This window comes from Xiphias gladius, chromosome 10 (genome assembly GCF_016859285.1).
Source record: "Xiphias gladius isolate SHS-SW01 ecotype Sanya breed wild chromosome 10, ASM1685928v1, whole genome shotgun sequence".
Taxonomy (NCBI): Eukaryota; Metazoa; Chordata; class Actinopteri; order Istiophoriformes; family Xiphiidae; genus Xiphias; species Xiphias gladius.
The window spans coordinates 13,069,494-13,087,546 of record NC_053409.1 but is presented as its reverse complement, the minus strand read 5'-3'; the positions used below and the strand labels follow the sequence as shown (position 1 = coordinate 13,087,546).

The window sequence follows — 18,053 nt, the reverse complement described above, 5'->3', positions numbered from 1 at the left end:
AATAATGTTTGGAAAACACACATTCACATAGCACATCATAAGGACCCCTGACTTTTTAGCTAAAGACTCAGGGAAACAGAGAAAAGCATATCAAAAACAACCAGAGACAAAACAACTGATACCAAAAACTCTTTGTAGAGTGAGCGTGTTTTCTGCATCAGTGTCTCAACAAACTGACAGCAGGCTTAAACCATCGGAGCATCACGAATGAATTATATGGTTTATAAATTATTCACTTAAAAAACAGAGCTATCAAGAAATAAAATGGACTCATCAAGATGTTCAAGATTTTTCAAGATGTAAGTAACTTACAAGACAGTTTTTTTTTCTTTTAAGTAGAAAAATAAATTCAAAGGTAGATAAGTAAATAAATAGAGCAAATAAATAGATGAATGATTGAAGTATATTACATTGAGCCTAAGTCTTCAGTGGCATTTTTGGCATGGTAAAGTAACCAGAACGTCCCATGTTGATGTCGTCGCTCCTCTTTTTTTTTTTTAAATATGGATTTTCTTTAAATTGCATAGTCAGATGAATCCACATCTCAGAGCCAGGGCCGACAGTAACGTCATGGCTCTCACAAAGCATCTGTCTCAAAAATGGAGAACAAAAGATGGACAGTGTGAGGATTGGAATATAAAAAATGTTGCATTCTCCGTAAAAACTGCATGCACGTTATTTATGGTGTGTGATGGGCTGTCCTGTCTGGCCGCCCATGGGACTGCAGGGTTGCTGTATTGTCTGTTGTTCCATTGCAGATGTCAACAGTGTGTGTGAGGTCTGGATCTGCGGCAGACTGGCAGACAGTCCCTCTCCAGCCAGCAGCCAACCAGCCTGTCAGCAACACTTGCTGTTACTAAGAGCATAATGTTCAGCCTGCTGTGCCACTTTTGACACCGGTTCGACATCGGTTTGTGGATCTTTCTCTCCGTCCTTTCTGCCTTGATTTTTTTTTTTTCTCCTTCCATCTTTTACAGCTCCTCTTGAGCTAAATGGTGTCTTCAGTCCGGGCAACATGCCAAGCAAAGAGGGAAGGTTTACCTATTTGAAAACCTCGGGGTGAAAAAACCCTGTTGCATTCTGGGTTTGAAGGGATTGTTGTATTCGGGGTAAGGTGAGAGACGTTAATGGGGATGTCATTCCCTGCGTCTAGCAGGTGACAGTCTATACCACAGTGTTGTTCGTACCCATGGCCTTCTTGTTACGGATGCTCATGGCATATTCCCCACGACTCGTCCCGTTCTCTTCTTTTCGTAGTGGTTTCCTGCGAATAAACATTTTCATAAAGTGAGAATGAATTCCTTGTCAAGAGAGATTTGATGTTACATTCGCCCTCAGCTAAAGGCCATGTCATTAAACAGAGTTTCTAGACTGTTAACCTTTAGGCTGATTTGATTTCTCAGGCTGCTCTGGGTGGATACGCTGCTCTCAGCGATCCTTTCTAATAAGCTCAACGTTCAAAGGTCACTTTTGCAAGGAGACAGGAGGGAAGGACACATTGCAACACGGGGGATAAAGAAATTACCTACTCTGGCTGGTGGATGCAATATTCCCGCTACGTAATGAGTATGTGTGTGGCTGTCACAACAACTTGGGAATAACATCGATACATAGCCTCTTGTGAAACTCCCTCTCAACACTGGTTGCGCTGTAATACTCTGTCCTTTCTGTGGGTACGTTCTGGTGCAAAATAAAGCTGCAACACATGATCCTCTTGCTGCTACTGGCCTGTGAAGAGCAGTATCATTCAATGCCACCCTTTTCATGCACTCCTCTGTGCCTTTGTGGTTATTATATTTGTCCAGTGTACTGTGGCTTCTGCACCGACCCCCTCAGCTGCTCTCCCCTGCCTGGGCTTATGTAACTCAGAGACAGATCTGAATACAGTTAGTACAGTCATTGTCCCACTCAACTGTACAGTGCCTTCACTGGCACAGAGGACCCTTGAGCGACATCTTAGCTCAGCGTCTCCTCTCCTCTCCACTGAAAGCCCCGGCTGGCCGGCCCAACTTTGACGAACAGTCATTCTCAGTCCAGTCCAGCACAAATCGTTTTCTTTTCTCGGGCATCGCGCAGAGAGGGAATCCTTATTGGGTGAAATTAGCTCATTTCTCAGTGACATAATGCAATTGAATAAAACAGCTCCACAGGAAAAAAAACTGCATGTGTGAAGTTTATTATGTTCTCTTTTTGTTGAGACCCTTGAAAATGTAATAACACAACCCTCCTTTTATGAGTGAGGTTGAATTCATACAACAACTGAATGCATCGTAGTTCAATTCAGTACACTCAGGGGTTTTGCTGCCACAGCCTTTTTGGTCTGGAATGGTTAGCCAGGTTGGTAATGTTAGCCAACTTTAGACAGATGTTGCTGTGTTAGGTAACCGACTTTAGGACTGTCCTCTACTTGTGTTTCTTTAAACTACATTTTAGCGTGTGCCATTATCCCTTAATTGCCATTTCTGGCTAGCTCTTTGTGGCGCTTTTGTACAATATTGCATTATATTCTTTCTGTTATGGTTTGATGGTGTTTTTCTTGTTACCATGGATCTGAATCAACACCTTTGACAAGATCTTAGTAAAAACCAAACACAGTTCACAGTTGTAGCATTTTCTACATAGTTCATGTTGCTGTGTTCTCACATGTAATTGCGCAGACACCTGCTGAATCATAATCAATTTGAGACTGTAAAACAGAATCAAAAAGGTGATGTAAAGTCTTTAAATCTCATCAGATATGGGTACTAACAGCAACTTTTCTTGTTGGTGTGTCAATCTACTAAATGATCAATCAGGACTTTTTCATACGCATGCACGCTCTATTTATTCGTAATTCCTGTGCTGTCAACTCAATTTGTCAGCTGTCCTCTTTGGTTGATCCAAGCCAAATCTGATTTTGCCACACCTGTTAAAGAACCATCTTGTTGCTGTCAGGTTTTAAAGCTGTTCCAGTCTCAGCTGTTTTCAGCTGTCATTTCAGTGCTGTGCATCACCTCTGTCCCTTCACCTCCTGTGTTCATCAGAGCTCCACAGAAATCCCACTCAGCTTGACTCCATCCTCTTTTCTCAGCTGAAGATACATAGGAAAAGAACTTTCATCTGTCACCAAAGTCACTCTCGGGATGTTTAACAGTCATTAAAAGGTTTTGCTTCAGTGAATAATAAAAACTCTAGATATGCCTCCTCTGCAAGGTTTTAACCATGCTGGCGACATTGCTGTAGGAATGGCAATTTCAGTCTGTTGATCAGCCCTCCGCTTTGGTCCAGACTAAAATATATTATATAACAACTATTACTATTACATTACTATTACATGCCATCCTATACAGACATTCATGTTCCCTAGAGGACAAAACCAGACCTGACTTTGGTGATCATCTGACTTTTTCCACCAGCACCAACATTGAGTTCAAATTTTTGGTTTTGAGTGAAATGTCTCAAAAACCATTGGATGGATTATGGAACTGTAATAAATCTGGTTACTCCTTGACTTTTCATTTAGTGCTATCATCAAGTCAAAATTTATGTTTTTCTTAGACTTCGGTTCGAGTACCTGCAAAATGCATGACGTTGTGTTCAGTGCTAATTAGCAGAAGACAGCGAACACGGTAAACATTACACCTCCTTAGCATCAGCATGTTAGCATTGTCATTGTCAGCGTGTTAGCATGCTGATGTTACCGGTGTGCCGGTGAAAGAACAGCTTGCATGAATGCAGACTCTTAGATTTGCTATTAACTGAAGCTTAACACTTTTCGTTGAGTTTTCTTTGGCATGGTAAAGTCTCAGATTGATTATGATATTTGTGTTAAATATTTTGGAGTCTCACGTATGAGCAAGATGATTACCAATAACTGTTTCCCAAAATAAATAACAGGCTTTTTAGTGAACACTGCGCCCTCTGTATTTCATTTATAGGGGTTAGGGGTTGTTAGAAGAAATGTGAGTTAATGGCTCTATAAAAAAAAAAGTTCCTGTGGGACTGTCAGCTGGGAGGGGTCGTAACGCTCAGGACACGAGGGATACATGCTGGTCATGTAGGACAGATGCTGCTTGCTGTGTCCCCGTGGGACCTGGGGAAGGCCTGAAAAGAAAGTGTCCAGCCTCAGGGTGGAAACACATTCTGCTGTGTGCGTGTGTTCGTTTGTGTGTGTGTGTGTGTGTGTGTGTGTGTGTGTGTGTGTGTGTGTGTCTGTGTGTGTGTGTGTGTGTGTGTGTGGGGGGGATTGGCTGATGCTGCTGCAGCTAAGGGAGTTGGGATACACCAAAGTTTTCTCTAAGGGACAGATGGCATTGTTTATAGCCAGTCTGGGAATTCTTCTTCTTGGAACAGGGAGTCAGTGAGGCCGATATTCATTTAATGTTATGCAGCGTTCTTGGAGCTCACTAATGATTTTAATTTTGAATATTTTTGACGGGTCAGTATTTCATGTTATGTTGAAACATTCTGTTTGACACTGGTGATCTAAGGCCTGCTGGAAGGTGTTTCTGCCCTGTTTATTTCTCCCAGGATGTAAGGTCCGCTCAGACTGACCATGTCGCTTGGCGCCACCATACAGGGCAGAGGACTGGGGCCTTCAACCGACCTCTACCCAGGCCTTCAATAATAGATGCCATGCTGTTGACACATGGCAGGTGGCAACACAACACTGCACAGGTTAGATGAATATTTCATATCAAAGCTGTGCAATCACAGCGCACATTCCTGTATGAAGTTTCAGGAATGGATCATGGCGAAATTGGGACATGTGTTGAGCTGTTTACAATTACTCCAGCCATCTGGAAATTAGAGTAACATGATATAGTTCAAAGAAAAAGTATTAAAAAACAGACTTTAAAAATCTGTCACCAGTTTTGAAGGTGCTGGTACAGTAATTTTGAAAATAAAACAGAGGAGATTAATAATGTATCAGTAAATACTGGATGTTAAACCATTTTCGCCTGACAATTATGTGCCTTTTATTGTATCTCTGGTTGAGTATTTTGGATGTGGTGTATCGCCCTTGAACGGGGCCAGCTGTGATGTATTATCCGTCTTTGGACAAGCCTCCCAGAGCGCTAAGTGATTGGTAAAAGCATCTAGCTTCATCAGTCAGTTAGTTTGAGTTTTGTTTGTTTTGGCTTCTTGGATGGCTGACAGCCTAGACTGCAGCATCATGTCTTTTGCTTCGGATGGCACAGCAACACTGAAACGCAGCATGTGTCTGAATCCTCTTCTCTATGCTTGCACACACCAGGCTCCCTGGTGCTGTGGACTCTGAATAGAACTGTATGGAAGTGCTTTTTCTTTCCAGCCCCCTTTGCGTCTGACAGATGACTGGCAGACAAAGATTATAAAACATAACAAAAGGCCAGAAGGGCTGGGACCTGCAGAGCTAGCTCCTCTGCTGTCTGTGGTGCTCAGGCCTTGGCCCTCAGCCAGCTAATTTTCATTGGGAAAGCCCGGAGCACTGAGGGGCTGGAAGGGCTAAATATAACTGACTGTGTTTTTCTCACTGACAAACCCTCTCTCACATTGTTATTGACTAAGACGCTCAATTACTGCCTTTACTTGCTTTGGGAGACATCATTTTATCTGTCCTTTTCGCTGTGTTGTTTCCTCTCCATTCCTCTCAGGAATGATGGATGATTAGAGCATCCATGACAAATATTAAAAGAATCACATTTTGCTCTCCTATTGGCTGGTGGCTAATGAATGTGTAATGGGGCCAGTCTGGCCGGACCTGTGTATTTTTCCCTTCTCATTCAGAGTGGAGGGGAGCTTGGCGTGGCACAAAGTCTGCAGTCTAGAGCCCACAGAGCTTCAGGACACGACCCGCTTGCATGTATAAAAGATGTGGCCTGTGACTGAATGACTGCGCAAATTAATTCATAAATAATGACTTGGGTTTGGGGCTAGAGCCCATATTGCAACAACACTTTCCTACCACTGCTGCATTAAAAAAGGTGCCCCTTGGCTACAAAGGGGGTTGGAGAATTGCCATAATGAAGTCCTGAGCCAACTACCCATTACTTCCGCTGCCTGACTTTGCCTATTTGTTGTTTAAAGAAAGGAGAAATAGAGTTCTGCTGAGGAGAGCCATATCTGGCATGCAAGCTTAATATAGTCCCATAAATATAATAAGGTACGAAACAAATTCTATTTAAATACAAATAAATAAAACATAGAAGTGGCTCCCTAATTTAGCCCGCACATCTGTGGCTGTTCTCACATGAATGTGTGAGAGTCAGTGTTCGAGCCATATTTTATAGAGTGTGTAAATATGCCAAGATGATGTATTTATGTAAAGATGTTGTGTGTATATGGATGGGTGCACACAAGTATCCTCTCTGCATGCCCCTCTGTACATATGCAGTGCTTTGCATGATGTGGACATGTCTGTATGTTTGTTAAATGTCTGGGAACATTAACATGGATGTCAGAGTGCATGTGTGACACCGTGCTGCCTGAGTGTCACACAGAGAATTGGGTCTGGATTGTGCTGCAGGCGAAAAACCTCACGCAGCCTTCCCTCTAATAAGCCAAATGGGGGCAACAGTTCCCGGTGGAACAACAGCGTCTTGGGATTCCTCCGCTCACATCGTGCTTTCATGTTCATGAACCTCAGCTGCCATTCCAGGAAGCTTGGGACACTTATGCAAATTAAAATCAACACAGTATCATTACGTGAGGTCATCATGCAACTCAATAAATTTAGGGTATAGGATGCTTCTGCGTGACTCACTGTAGTGGATCTTCCTCAGTGACATTTACAACCAATTCCATTAGCTAACCTCTGACCTGAGTGTGACCCAGCAGGGTGATGAAAGGGTCATCGCAGCCTCCTGCGTCACTCTAACACGAAGCCAGGAGAGATAGCACATTCTCCCATGGGTCACATTACACATGATATGTTGAGTAACCTGCCAGTGACAGTTCCTATTTCAATTTAAACCGTTTCAGAGATGCGCAGGAGTGAGATTTAAATGAAATAATACAAGAAAAGAGCAAAGAGAAAAGTGACATCCAACCTCTTGATGGCCTTGTAGCAGATGATGATGGCTGAGAGGAGGAAGACCACTGAGGCACAGCCCACCGTTCCAAGCACTATAATGTCCATCTCCATCCACCAGGGCCTCAACAAGGGCACCATGGGCTCTGGCACTTAGAGAAAGAGAGAAGAGGGGGCAGGAGGCGAGAGATTTGGATACAGAAGCCGAGAAGGAACAGAAAGGTATTTAACAAAATAAATCCGAAAAATCACATCACAATCAAAACTATGATTACAATGCTGACCACTCTAGCCACAACACAAGTCTTGTTAAGTCTTGTTATTAGATCCTTAGTGATTGTTTTACTACACAATAACAGAGCAGCATGGCGGTAACTTCCTTCCCTGCTCTCTGAGTTGGGAATTAGCTGCGTCCTCGCCTGATCTGTAGGTCTTAGGTTCAATGTTCAAAGATATCTAACTCGACACCATGAATCATTTAAGGTTCCGTCAGCCTCCCTTACACCAGCACTCTTGTTCACACCAATTACTGTTGCGGGAACCTCCTGCTCTTGCCACATTAGATCTTCGGAGTGAGACCACTCACCAGGAATGTTGTATGTGCATCAGCAACTTCGCGTCTGTAATGCAGAACTTGTCTCTTCTCTTTCTGCAGCGTCTGATGCTCTCCCACATCCATAAATCAGTTTAGTCATGTGCACATCAATCTATCTAGCGATGAATGCGGGTTTGTTCCAGTTTCCTGCTCCTGAGAAAATACACTGTTCTGCATATACAACAGCAAACTCCTAACTCCTGCATATCGTGTTATTTTGGTATGAATGAGAGAAAGGGTTTACACCATAGCAACAAATACTCCTTCGTAATACTGTAGATTTTCCAACGCAGCACATTTACAAATAACAAGGCACGGCTCTTCCCAGTACAGCACACCACTTCTTAAGTCACTTTGAATTTAAAAGCTCCTCTCAGCCAAACTTTCATTTTAATCCTGCATTTTGTCAACGGCTGTGGGATTTAATTCGTCAGTGGTAAGGATCTACTTCATTGTGATAAAGCACACTCCTTTGAAGGGAATTCGGAAACCATTTTTAGCACACAGATGCTTACTTACAGTGCCAATTTCTCAATTTTTTTTTTTTAGACTTTTAGCAGATAGATACGATCTCAGCCATTGTCCCAGTTTTTTAGCTATGCATATTCATTGCATTTTTAAGGACTACAGTTTAAAGCAAATTTCAGCTCTAACCATCCTGCAAATTGGGCTACTGAAGGAATATGAAGATAATTATGCGCCTGTATAGATTAAATTGAAAACTGAGGAAAAAAACTCCCTTTAAGTGAATTATTCATGGTGTCCTCATCCTCTGGAAAGATTTATGTGTAAAGTTATAAAGGATTGAGAATAGGCCTGCTTATCATATTTATCATGACATACTGCTGGTTATGGACGCACCAAACCCTTGTTGATGCAGAGCTCAGCGCACCACTCATGCATTGGCCGTAATTGGGCATTCAAACCCCCACCTTAGTTTACAGTCAGATGGTCCTGGCAGCATTTATGCAGTGACCTTGACAACAATCACAGAAGGGTCTATAACTCTGGATTCATCGGTAGCTCACATGGTGAGTCAGGGGAAAAGGACGGTCCATCTGAAGTGACCAGACAGTAAAAAAAAAAAAAAAAACTGATTGATTAAAGCCTTTACACTGCTGTCTGTTGAGACTTTGATGATTAAGTACTTCTCACTACTCATGATATTAAGGGCTCAGGGTGAATGACTCTAAAGAGTCACAGTAATAGCTCAGAATGGCTGCATCATCAGCAACGCCTGTCCCATATTTCAGTGCACTGTTCATTAAGGTGCTTGAGACGACATACAAATCACACCAACTTTCAGCGAGCGGGCTGGTGAAATATGTTCGCCTATCTGTCAGTGGATATACCATCTCAGAGTGGGACGAAAAGAGGGAGCGTCGGGAGGAAAACTGCCGCAACAGGCACTGGATCCACACAGATGTACACACTCATTGTATACAAGGTCTACCACGCACAACGCACAACACCCTTATTGCCCGCAGCTCAACTTCAAAACGAAGCTGGAGCTATTGGGCTGCTTCATTAGCCCCTTATCTCTATCAAATTAAAGCTAATTTAATTAACTCATCTATGTTTTAATCAGGGGTCCTCCGGGGGAAACCCTGCCACTGAACCACTGAGCTTGGCAGCCCAGCAGGCATGGATTTCAGAGGCAGCTGGGTAGTCCCCAAGGTCAGGCCCAGCATAAATTAGTCCTGTGTTCAGCTGTCAACATCCTGCTGGCTCTATCACACGCACAGGCGCACACGTGCAAAACTGCGCCCCTGCACAGGCACTCACACACTAAATCTCAGGGGTTCGATGGTACATTTTTCCTCCTGTGCATAAAAGGAAACGCTTCGAATCCAAACAATTTTTTCAGACTAGCCAGTCTCTTGACACCTGCGTCTGGCTAGGAATGCGATCCAACTGTGGGGTGAAAGCAGACAGAGTGAGACAGACAGACTTGGAGCGAGACAGGTGTGAGACCTGGGGGTGTGACCCGGGAGTCTTACCTGTGGTGCCCAGTAGCCGCGGGGGAGGGGGTGGAGGCGGCGGCGGAGGAAGGGGAGGGTATCTTCTACAGTGGCATGCCAGCTGGCACTGTTCACTAACTTTCTCCGCCACAGTCTGTGAGCATGACCTCTGGAGTTCTCCCTTATGGTAAGGGAGAGAGAAAGAGAGAGGGATTGAAACGACTGAGGCTCTGTCCTTTAGTGCATTACTCAGATGTACCATCAGCACAACACTGTGCAGGACAAATGGAGACTCTTGAACACTCAGCAGCCTCTTAGTTGGTAGCACTGTGGACATCCTCTCAGCATTCTTTTCATATCGCTGCTCCAGTGTTGTTGTCACTGGGGCTTGTATGTAGTACATGCAGAATAGTATCACGTCTATGGCTGCAGCCCACTCTCCGCAAGAAACCACCCACCAACAGAGTGGGCAGCAGGCTGCCCCGAGGAGCGTGCGTGGGCCGACTTGGATGCTCAAGCAGATCACATTACACATGAACCCTGGCAACACTGTGTGCGTGTGAACAACAGCTCACCACTATCTGTAGGCAGCAGCACGGGGCAGAGGTTAGACTACTCATCACTAACATATGCCTGCTGCAGGGATATTGGTGGCATAACTGAATACTGTTATCATAAAAACACAGTCGGCTACTCCATGTTCCCACTACAAGAGAGCTGCGGGTCTGTGTGTGGATGTGAGTTGACTTGCGCGTCGATATATTTCTCATGCCTCTCTGGAAACTCTACACATGCATGCCTGTCAGCATCTCCTAAACACAGGTGCGCCCTGGACCGGTGACCCCAACATCTGGTGTATACACACAAGCGAGGTATTATATGTCAGCCGCAGCTTCAATCAAACTCCGGTTACATCAGTGTAACCTCTTCTCATGCGTAAACTGACGAGTGGCGCGCCGGAACATGATCCTTACCTGGCATGAGAGTAAAAACAGTGAGAGAAGGCAATGACCGAAGAAAAAAGGCCACAAACTTAAAGTGAATGGCATTAGATCTTGGACCAGCATTCCTCTTGCGCTGTTCTCGAAGATACTAGGCAGCGTTTCCAGCAAATGAATGCAGTATACATAGGCTTGAACTGTGTGGGAAATAACCATCCACCCTGTCCAGTTCAGCGGCGATATCTGTGACAGGCGCCTCCAGAAATAGTTTATGCCACAATCATTTTCCTCTTGAAATCCCGTTGTCGATAGCATAGGACAGGCGAGCCGGTGTAATGAGTAGCAAATCTCGATCATTCACATCTCGAAAGTAGTTTGGCTTCTTATTGGCACTCAGATAGCGACCTGAATCACGCCGCTACTCAGTGCAATGTGAGGGCGGTAGACGGCCCGTACCTTACATCCCTCCTCGGCTGTGAGCATGAGTGCAAATGGGCCACTCAAGCCATCGAAGTTGAAGGAGGAAGGAAAAAAAAAGAAAAAAAAGAAAAAAAAAAAAAAACCAACAGAGAGAGATCCTCAGGAATATCGTGCGGCCGGATTCCTCACAAAAGGATCACACATCCCCTCAACTTATCTAGGCTGAACAGTGCACGGGCGACTCCGGAGGGCAGAGCCGAGGGTTGAGCTGGATGCGTCCCCCTCTGTGCCAAAATACAGCGGGCTGTTTTATACGGGAGCATCACAACCGCACACTTGATGCGGCGCTCACATCAGCTCCCCCTGACAGCGCTCAGTGCTCGCACAAATTCACCCTCCGCTTCTCAGAACGCCCCCCCCCCCCACACACACACACACCACCACAGAAAACACACACACACACACACACACACACACGCGGGGCGAAGGGGATGTGGTTATGAAAGCGTCGGTAAGGTTTTGCTTTTGTTTGCTTGTTTAGGTTTGATTTTTTTTTTTGGGGGGGTTGTTGTTGTTGTTGTTGTTTTTGTTGTTCTTTTATAGTGGACCGGCCAGCAGAACGCATAGCCCACAATGCGCGGAGGCGAGTCCGCGGGGATGACGCGTACTAGACCGAATTAAAGTCGAGTGGAGAGAGAGAGCGCAAGACGCCTACCGACTGAAAACACTGCCATTCCCATGTTTGATGTGCCGTGTGCCTGCGAGAACACTCTGCGGTCCAATGTCCCAAAGTAGGCTGAGATCAACGATACTGATGCAACCTGGCATTTACTGCTAATGCTCAACAACAAAGACATTTATAAGATATTTATAAGCCGTTTATTTTTAAACCTAAACTTCATTTTTTATTTTTGCCACTCTACCTTTTGCACCATACCGATATAGTATATAAGGGGGGGGGGAGTGCCGTGGGCCAGAGTGCAAAGAATTAGACTGCTGTGGGTAGTTTTTGAGAGCAGAGTTGCATAATATTGTTGGTGGTCTTCACTAGGCACAGTTATGAAATTACCCCACAGCTCACAGCCATGTCCTACATGGTACTAGAGAGCCAACGTGACATTCAGTTTACTGGGATTTACTAACACAGTTGACTGACAGTGGAAATACCACCTCATCTTAGTGTCATTTGACAGCTACCGAGGCAGATACAGAAGAATATTTTTTTTTGGATCTGTATACTGCATCACCATTCATCGACACATTTATAAAAATCCAACTCCTAACTAGTCTAGGTGCCGAAAGTATTAAAAATGAGTAACTTCACTGATCAGAGGTTTAGAGCTGAAACAACTACACGATTAAGCGATTAATCAATTGACGACTGATAATCTCAGTAATTTTACAAGAAAAAAATACAAGCCGTAGCAAGTTCCAGCATCTCAGTCGAGAGGATTCGCAGTTTTTCACTGCTTTAGATTGAATATCTTTGGGTTCTGAGACAGGGCCTTGGGCTTTAGAAAATTGCGATGGGCATTTTTGACATTTTTTGACATTATATAGGCCAAATGATTACCTTATTAATTGAGAAAGCAATCCGCAGTTTAATTATGAAAACTCGATTTGAGTCATTTCCCCTTCTGTAACATCTACATGGCTCTCTGTTATGGAGCACCGGCATCATCCCTGAAACTGCAGGGGATCAATTATCTTGCCTAAAGGCACTTCAGCGGATGTTATGCTTGAACCTGAGATGTCTTTTTTAGCAGGACAGTTTGTCCTCTCAGTGCACAAACCTTCTACCCGGCCCGTATGTCATTTTCATTGCTTATTCAAGTTTCATAAATCCACAATCATTTGTTGTACCCATATGACTCGTCCTCTGTTTGAAAGCATTGCTTGTGGTTTAAATAACCGGCATGACTGCCAATTGTGTCACAGCCTGCTTATTCCAAATAACACAAATAGCATCTAAGCCAACTATTCAAACAACTTTGGATTAAGATCAATGGATTCAGCATCTAGCCCTACAGCCTTTTTGTTGCGGCTGAGCATTTATCACATCTCTTGCCTATCAAAAAGCTCTTCACAGACAGTAATGGGGTGAGCTCATGCATAAGAGCTGTGGATGACTTTTAGAGTGGAAAATCCACAGCTGCTGTTAAAACTGCATTTGCACATACAGTACAATGCAGAGATTTTTCTGAGTTTTTGAAGTACACCACAAGCCTGGGCTCGGCATGTGGTGTGCCCAGCAGCTCAGCTCGTCCATCCTCTCCTACAGTCTGTCCCAGTATCGATTATCTGACAAGAGAAAAGCACTACATCCTCCTGGTTCCTTCCTGCTGCCTCACGTCATTCCGACAACCAGCAACCTGCCTCAACATATATCACAGCCCTTTTAAACCCAGATAAGAAAAGCTCTTAATAAAATTACTGTGGTCGTTCAGTGTTATTATTCTTGCCAAGACTAATCATCAGCATCTCTTCAAAAGAACAGAGCCCAAAAATATAACTTGCATCAAACAAAAAGGGATTTAAAAACCTCTGTCAAGTAAGGATTATTAATGTTCAGAGAAAATGAACTCAGCTGCATCAATCTTTAGCTGGATTTCTTCTTTATTGTAACAGGCCAGCTGGGTTTTATCACAGTGGAGGTAGATTGCCATCTAGTGGAAAGGTCTGGCAACACATGATATTAGCTTTTCCATGTAAGTACATTACAGAATATTGGAGTCTTGTCTATCTACTGTGTACTCCTGTACTTATTTTGAATTAGGATATAGCTTCTTATTGAAAACAGTTGAAAAATATTTTACAAAAAGAGAAAAAAAAAAAACAAAAAAAAAAACAAAGCATGGGAACCAAATAAGGAAAACATTTCTCCCTCTGATGTCTTAATGTCCACATTGTCCTTCGATTTATCCATAACCAGATATGATAACATCCTTGTTGTTTGGAGTGAAGGTGATCCATTTCTCCTGTTCTCCCAACTGTTCTGCCATAGACTCTACTTTTATGATGCCTGTAATGTTCTTTGGGTCAGTTTTCTGACACTGTCATAGAGGTGTAAATGAAATTATACGTTTTAGCGTTGAGGTCATAGTCAGTGGTGGTGTTGACTGCATCATATTCAGAGGTGTTTCTAATATTCTGCCCCCCCCCCGCTCATGTATGTAAATAGGGAGCACAAAAAAACCCTCAGTCTGTACAGTCGAGTACAACACCACTTTTAACTATGACTTTGGTGATAAACATGTCATTGAATGTACACATTTCCGACACTGTCAATGAAATCTGAGATGAAAAGTAGAATTAATGGCAGAGCTGTTGTACTGAATAGCAATAGATTGTACAGGCGTACCTAATAAAGTGGCCACTGAGTGCATATTCCTTAATACAAGTGTGTCCTTACATTGTTTAACACTTGAGCTTCCTTTTTATAACAGTTTTTTCAAAATCCTTTTTTGCAGGTGGAATTTTACAGAGATCCATGTCGCAACTTATCTTCCCCGTCCTTAAGAATCTCATAGTAATCTCAAATGTCTTTAAGAGTTAAAGATTGATCCCCCAAAAATATGTTTATCTTTTCACATGAGCAGAAGACACGGGGTTGATTAGCATTTATGTGCCCACACAATCTCTAACAACAACGCTGCTGAGTGTGGAGTCGTTCGTTTTTAATCTGAGGTGTGACGAAATAAAATTCTTTCAGATGAGTTCCCTCCATTTCCTGGAATTTGTGGACATGTGTTGTGTTACACACACAGAGTGCAAATCCTCCTCTGATATTTCTACATTTAAATGAGTCACATTTTACAGCATAGAAAGCTATTACCTTTATGGGTCTCTACACCCTGATACGGTATATAGCTTTTATTTAATTTTGATGTATGCTTTAGCTCTCCATATTTTATTTCCTTTGCTCCTGTTTTATCCGTCTTGTATCTTTGTCTGCTCTGTGCCTTGTGCTGCTGTTACACCATATGTCTTCCCTGGGGATCAATACTGTGTTATCTTATCTTACTGAAAAAAAGTGCCCATACCTACCATAGAAGGTTCCTCTAATGGATGTACCATGGGCAGCTTCTGCCAAGGAGCTAGTACAGACAGAGTCAGATTTCAGTTGTACTACAGAGCTCCACTGGGCCTCTACGAAATAGATTTCTGTTACAGTATGCAAACACAGTGAGGAATAATGGTTCTTGTTACATCACTGTACATCACTAAACAGCCCAAACAGGTGCAGTTTGCATGTGCACCAAAGATATGCAAGTTAAGCGCATATCTTTGGCGCATATGCGCAGCAGTTAAAGTGAAACTGTAACTTGTTTGTCTGCATGTCTGTCTCTGTTAGGTGGATTGATGACGAGAACAGACAGACTCCAATGACCCTCTCCAACTGGATTAGTGGATAGGTAAATATAGAAATGAGTGAAAATTGTCAGTTGGTTGATTGGTGATTTTCCGGAGTTCCATAAATCAGCTCAGCCCACCACACATCTGACATGACCAACGAATATCCCATCCACCTGTCTTAGCACAAGAACAGTGACACATTGTGAGATTTATGGATGCTATTGTGCTTCCTCTTTCTCCCTCTCTCATTCTCACTCACTTCAAAAGCACAGGAGTGGGGTGACGGGCCAGGGGAGGGGGAGCTCCATTGTTAATTGGCCTTTTCAGCTGAACAGAGAGGTGCAGGGAAGAAGAAGAGAGGAGGACAATAGGGTCCCATTGCCTCTCCAGAACAAGAGGGATGCACCGCCTTAAAAGATAGACCAGCCATAGCACATATAGACCTGCAGGGCTCTCCCCAGACAACCCTAAACTGAGTGACTTAGGCAATCAATCATGAGCCTGCACTTCACTCTAAACAAACGGCCTATAGCCTTGATGTAGACTGCAGAGATTGTCTTTAAAGAAAATTCTGTGTCCTGGTGCAAAAGTGATCCGTGGTGTATGTTATGCTTTGAGAGCAGCAGCAAGCATGAGGTGTTACTCACCAGACAAACAGTTTCCTCACATCTCATTCCGCTGCTGCTGTGGCTCAATGGAACGATAGGTACCCTTTTTCCACTTCAATAAGGGGATGAAGCTCAATTAGCATTTCACAACTCCCCTTTTCCTCCTCTATTGCAGCCTTCCCCGCGGAGCCCATGCTTTCTCTGAGGATTGTCCTGTTTTGGGCCCTTGTTGCCGTTGGCAGGGTGACAGTATTCGAGTGTGCAAACTTGTGCTATTGTCCGCGGGCCAGGGGGAGCCATGGAGACCCCATAATATGACACAGGAAAATGTTTGCTGATGGCAATTCTATGGGCTTTGTCCGACTCTTTCTCCTTCATGACGACTCGATTTAAGTCTCTAAATGTTTGACTACAAATGCAGGAGTGCTATCCAGCTCCTTTCCCTTTGTCCCGCGAGGTTTGAATGAGTAATTCAGCCTTTGTGTCGCTCGATTGAGGGGGCAAACAGAAAGACAAGATTCTTGAGCGTTCAAGTCCCTTTCCATGGTTATGCACTCTTTAGATCCCCCCCCCCCCCCATCACCAAATCCTACAGCTGACATCACTCTTGGGGAGGGTATGGGGGGTATGAGGGGTATCTATGTTAAAAACTCAACTTTAACAGCTCCAGGAGTAAGTTAGAGCGCACGCGGATTTCAGCAGAATTCGGACTCATTTCTATTCATGCTCGCCCCGGATTTCGGGAGATGTTTGGCCACCGCGCAGAAATCACCGTGTAGGAGAAATATCGCATCCCCTCAGCGGCTTTTAACAGATCTCCATGACAACAATTTGCAATGGTGAAGAATTCGATACCGGGGCGCTTGGAGGCTGATTGGGGTGCATTGTGAGGGGCCTGGGGTCGCTGATTGGTTCAAGGGAAGCACCATAACTACAAGGAGTTTATATTCATTCAACTTGTTGAAGTGCTCCTACTGCAGCCTGGGGAGAGGTCTGTGCCTGGACTGCGACTTCGAGCCTGGATTCATCCAGCAGTGGTGAGTAGGAAGGGTTATTACTCTCCGAAAAAATATAAATTAAGATGCAATACATTCCGTTTAGCCTTGATTGCAGAATTCCTACTGCGCGTAATTACGCAAAGCCTAAATTTCTTTTATCTGATTTCCCTTTAGATCTTGATGGTGGGCCACTAGATCTAACATGGACTGATTTCATAAGATCTTGCAAAAAAATGGCAAATGCAGACAGTGAGGTCAAAACGTTGCTGAATTTTGTAAATTTGGCATCCAGTGACATCAAGGCGGCCCTGGATAAGTCAGCTCCGTGCAGACGCTCTGTGGACCACAGGAAATATCTCCAGAAACAACTGAAGCGGTTCTCTCAGAAGTACTCCAGGGTGCCAAGATGCCACGCACACAGGCCTGCGGAATATGGATGCGGCAGACCGGTGGGGACTGTTCACCAAAGTGTGAAGGTCGCGGAAAAGGCCAGCTCGGACGCGCAAGATGTGGAGAACGTTGGGAGAGCAGTGGAGCAGGTGCCTATGAGGAAACGCCAGCTACCAGCTTCATTTTGGGAGGAACCCAAGTTGACCCAAACTAAGAGGGAGCACTCACATTTAGGATTGAAAAGGAGCCATGCAGGCACATCGGAGGGCGGTGAAAATGAAAAGAGGAAAAGGAGTTATGGTGACGATGCAAAGGCCACGCTGTCTGCGTCCAGTCGGCGCAGCTCTGCGGACAAAGACACGCTTAAATTGGACCTGACCGCTCACCACTGTGTGAGTGTGTGCGGCGGCTGCCCCTTCCAGTACCACGGACACCAGGTCCTCCACAGTCACATTGTTGTCCCCCATCCGAACCTGGGACTGTGGAGCAAGGCAGCAGGGACTGAGATAGAGAGACCTGAGCATCCTTATGGACAGAAAATTCACACACATGTTGTGGTCAAACCCATACCGACCAAACCCACCGTCCAGTCACCGATCTTCAGTGTGTTTGGATTCATTTAATTACTCTACTAATGAACCCGTCTCTCTCTCTCTTTCTCTCTCTCTCTCTCACACACACACACACACACACACACACACTAACATGTAAATAGGACTAATTATTTTCATTTTGTGTTCTGCACAGCCTCTTTCTCTTTCGGCATTTAAACACAAGACACTTTCTCAAGCAC

The 18,053-nt window shown here is 44.2% G+C and overlaps 2 protein-coding genes across 2 annotated transcripts; one reads left to right on the top strand and one right to left on the bottom strand.

Moving 5' to 3' along the window:
- Positions 1-1,164: 1,164 nt before the first annotated feature.
- prima1 (proline rich membrane anchor 1) lies at positions 1,165-10,845 on the bottom strand. Its single transcript, XM_040138132.1, has 4 exons — positions 10,522-10,845; positions 9,587-9,728; positions 7,011-7,143; positions 1,165-1,264 (listed from the first exon to the last, which is right to left on the bottom strand). The coding sequence occupies exons 1-4, from the start codon at positions 10,843-10,845 to the stop codon at positions 1,165-1,167; spliced, it is 699 nt and encodes a 232-aa protein (XP_039994066.1).
- Positions 10,846-17,103: 6,258 nt separating this feature from the next.
- LOC120795867 (protein FAM181A-like) lies at positions 17,104-17,883 on the top strand. Its single transcript, XM_040138101.1, has one exon. It carries the CDS (start codon positions 17,104-17,106, stop codon positions 17,881-17,883), a length of 780 nt encoding a protein of 259 aa, XP_039994035.1.
- The last annotated feature ends 170 nt before the right edge of the window (positions 17,884-18,053 follow it).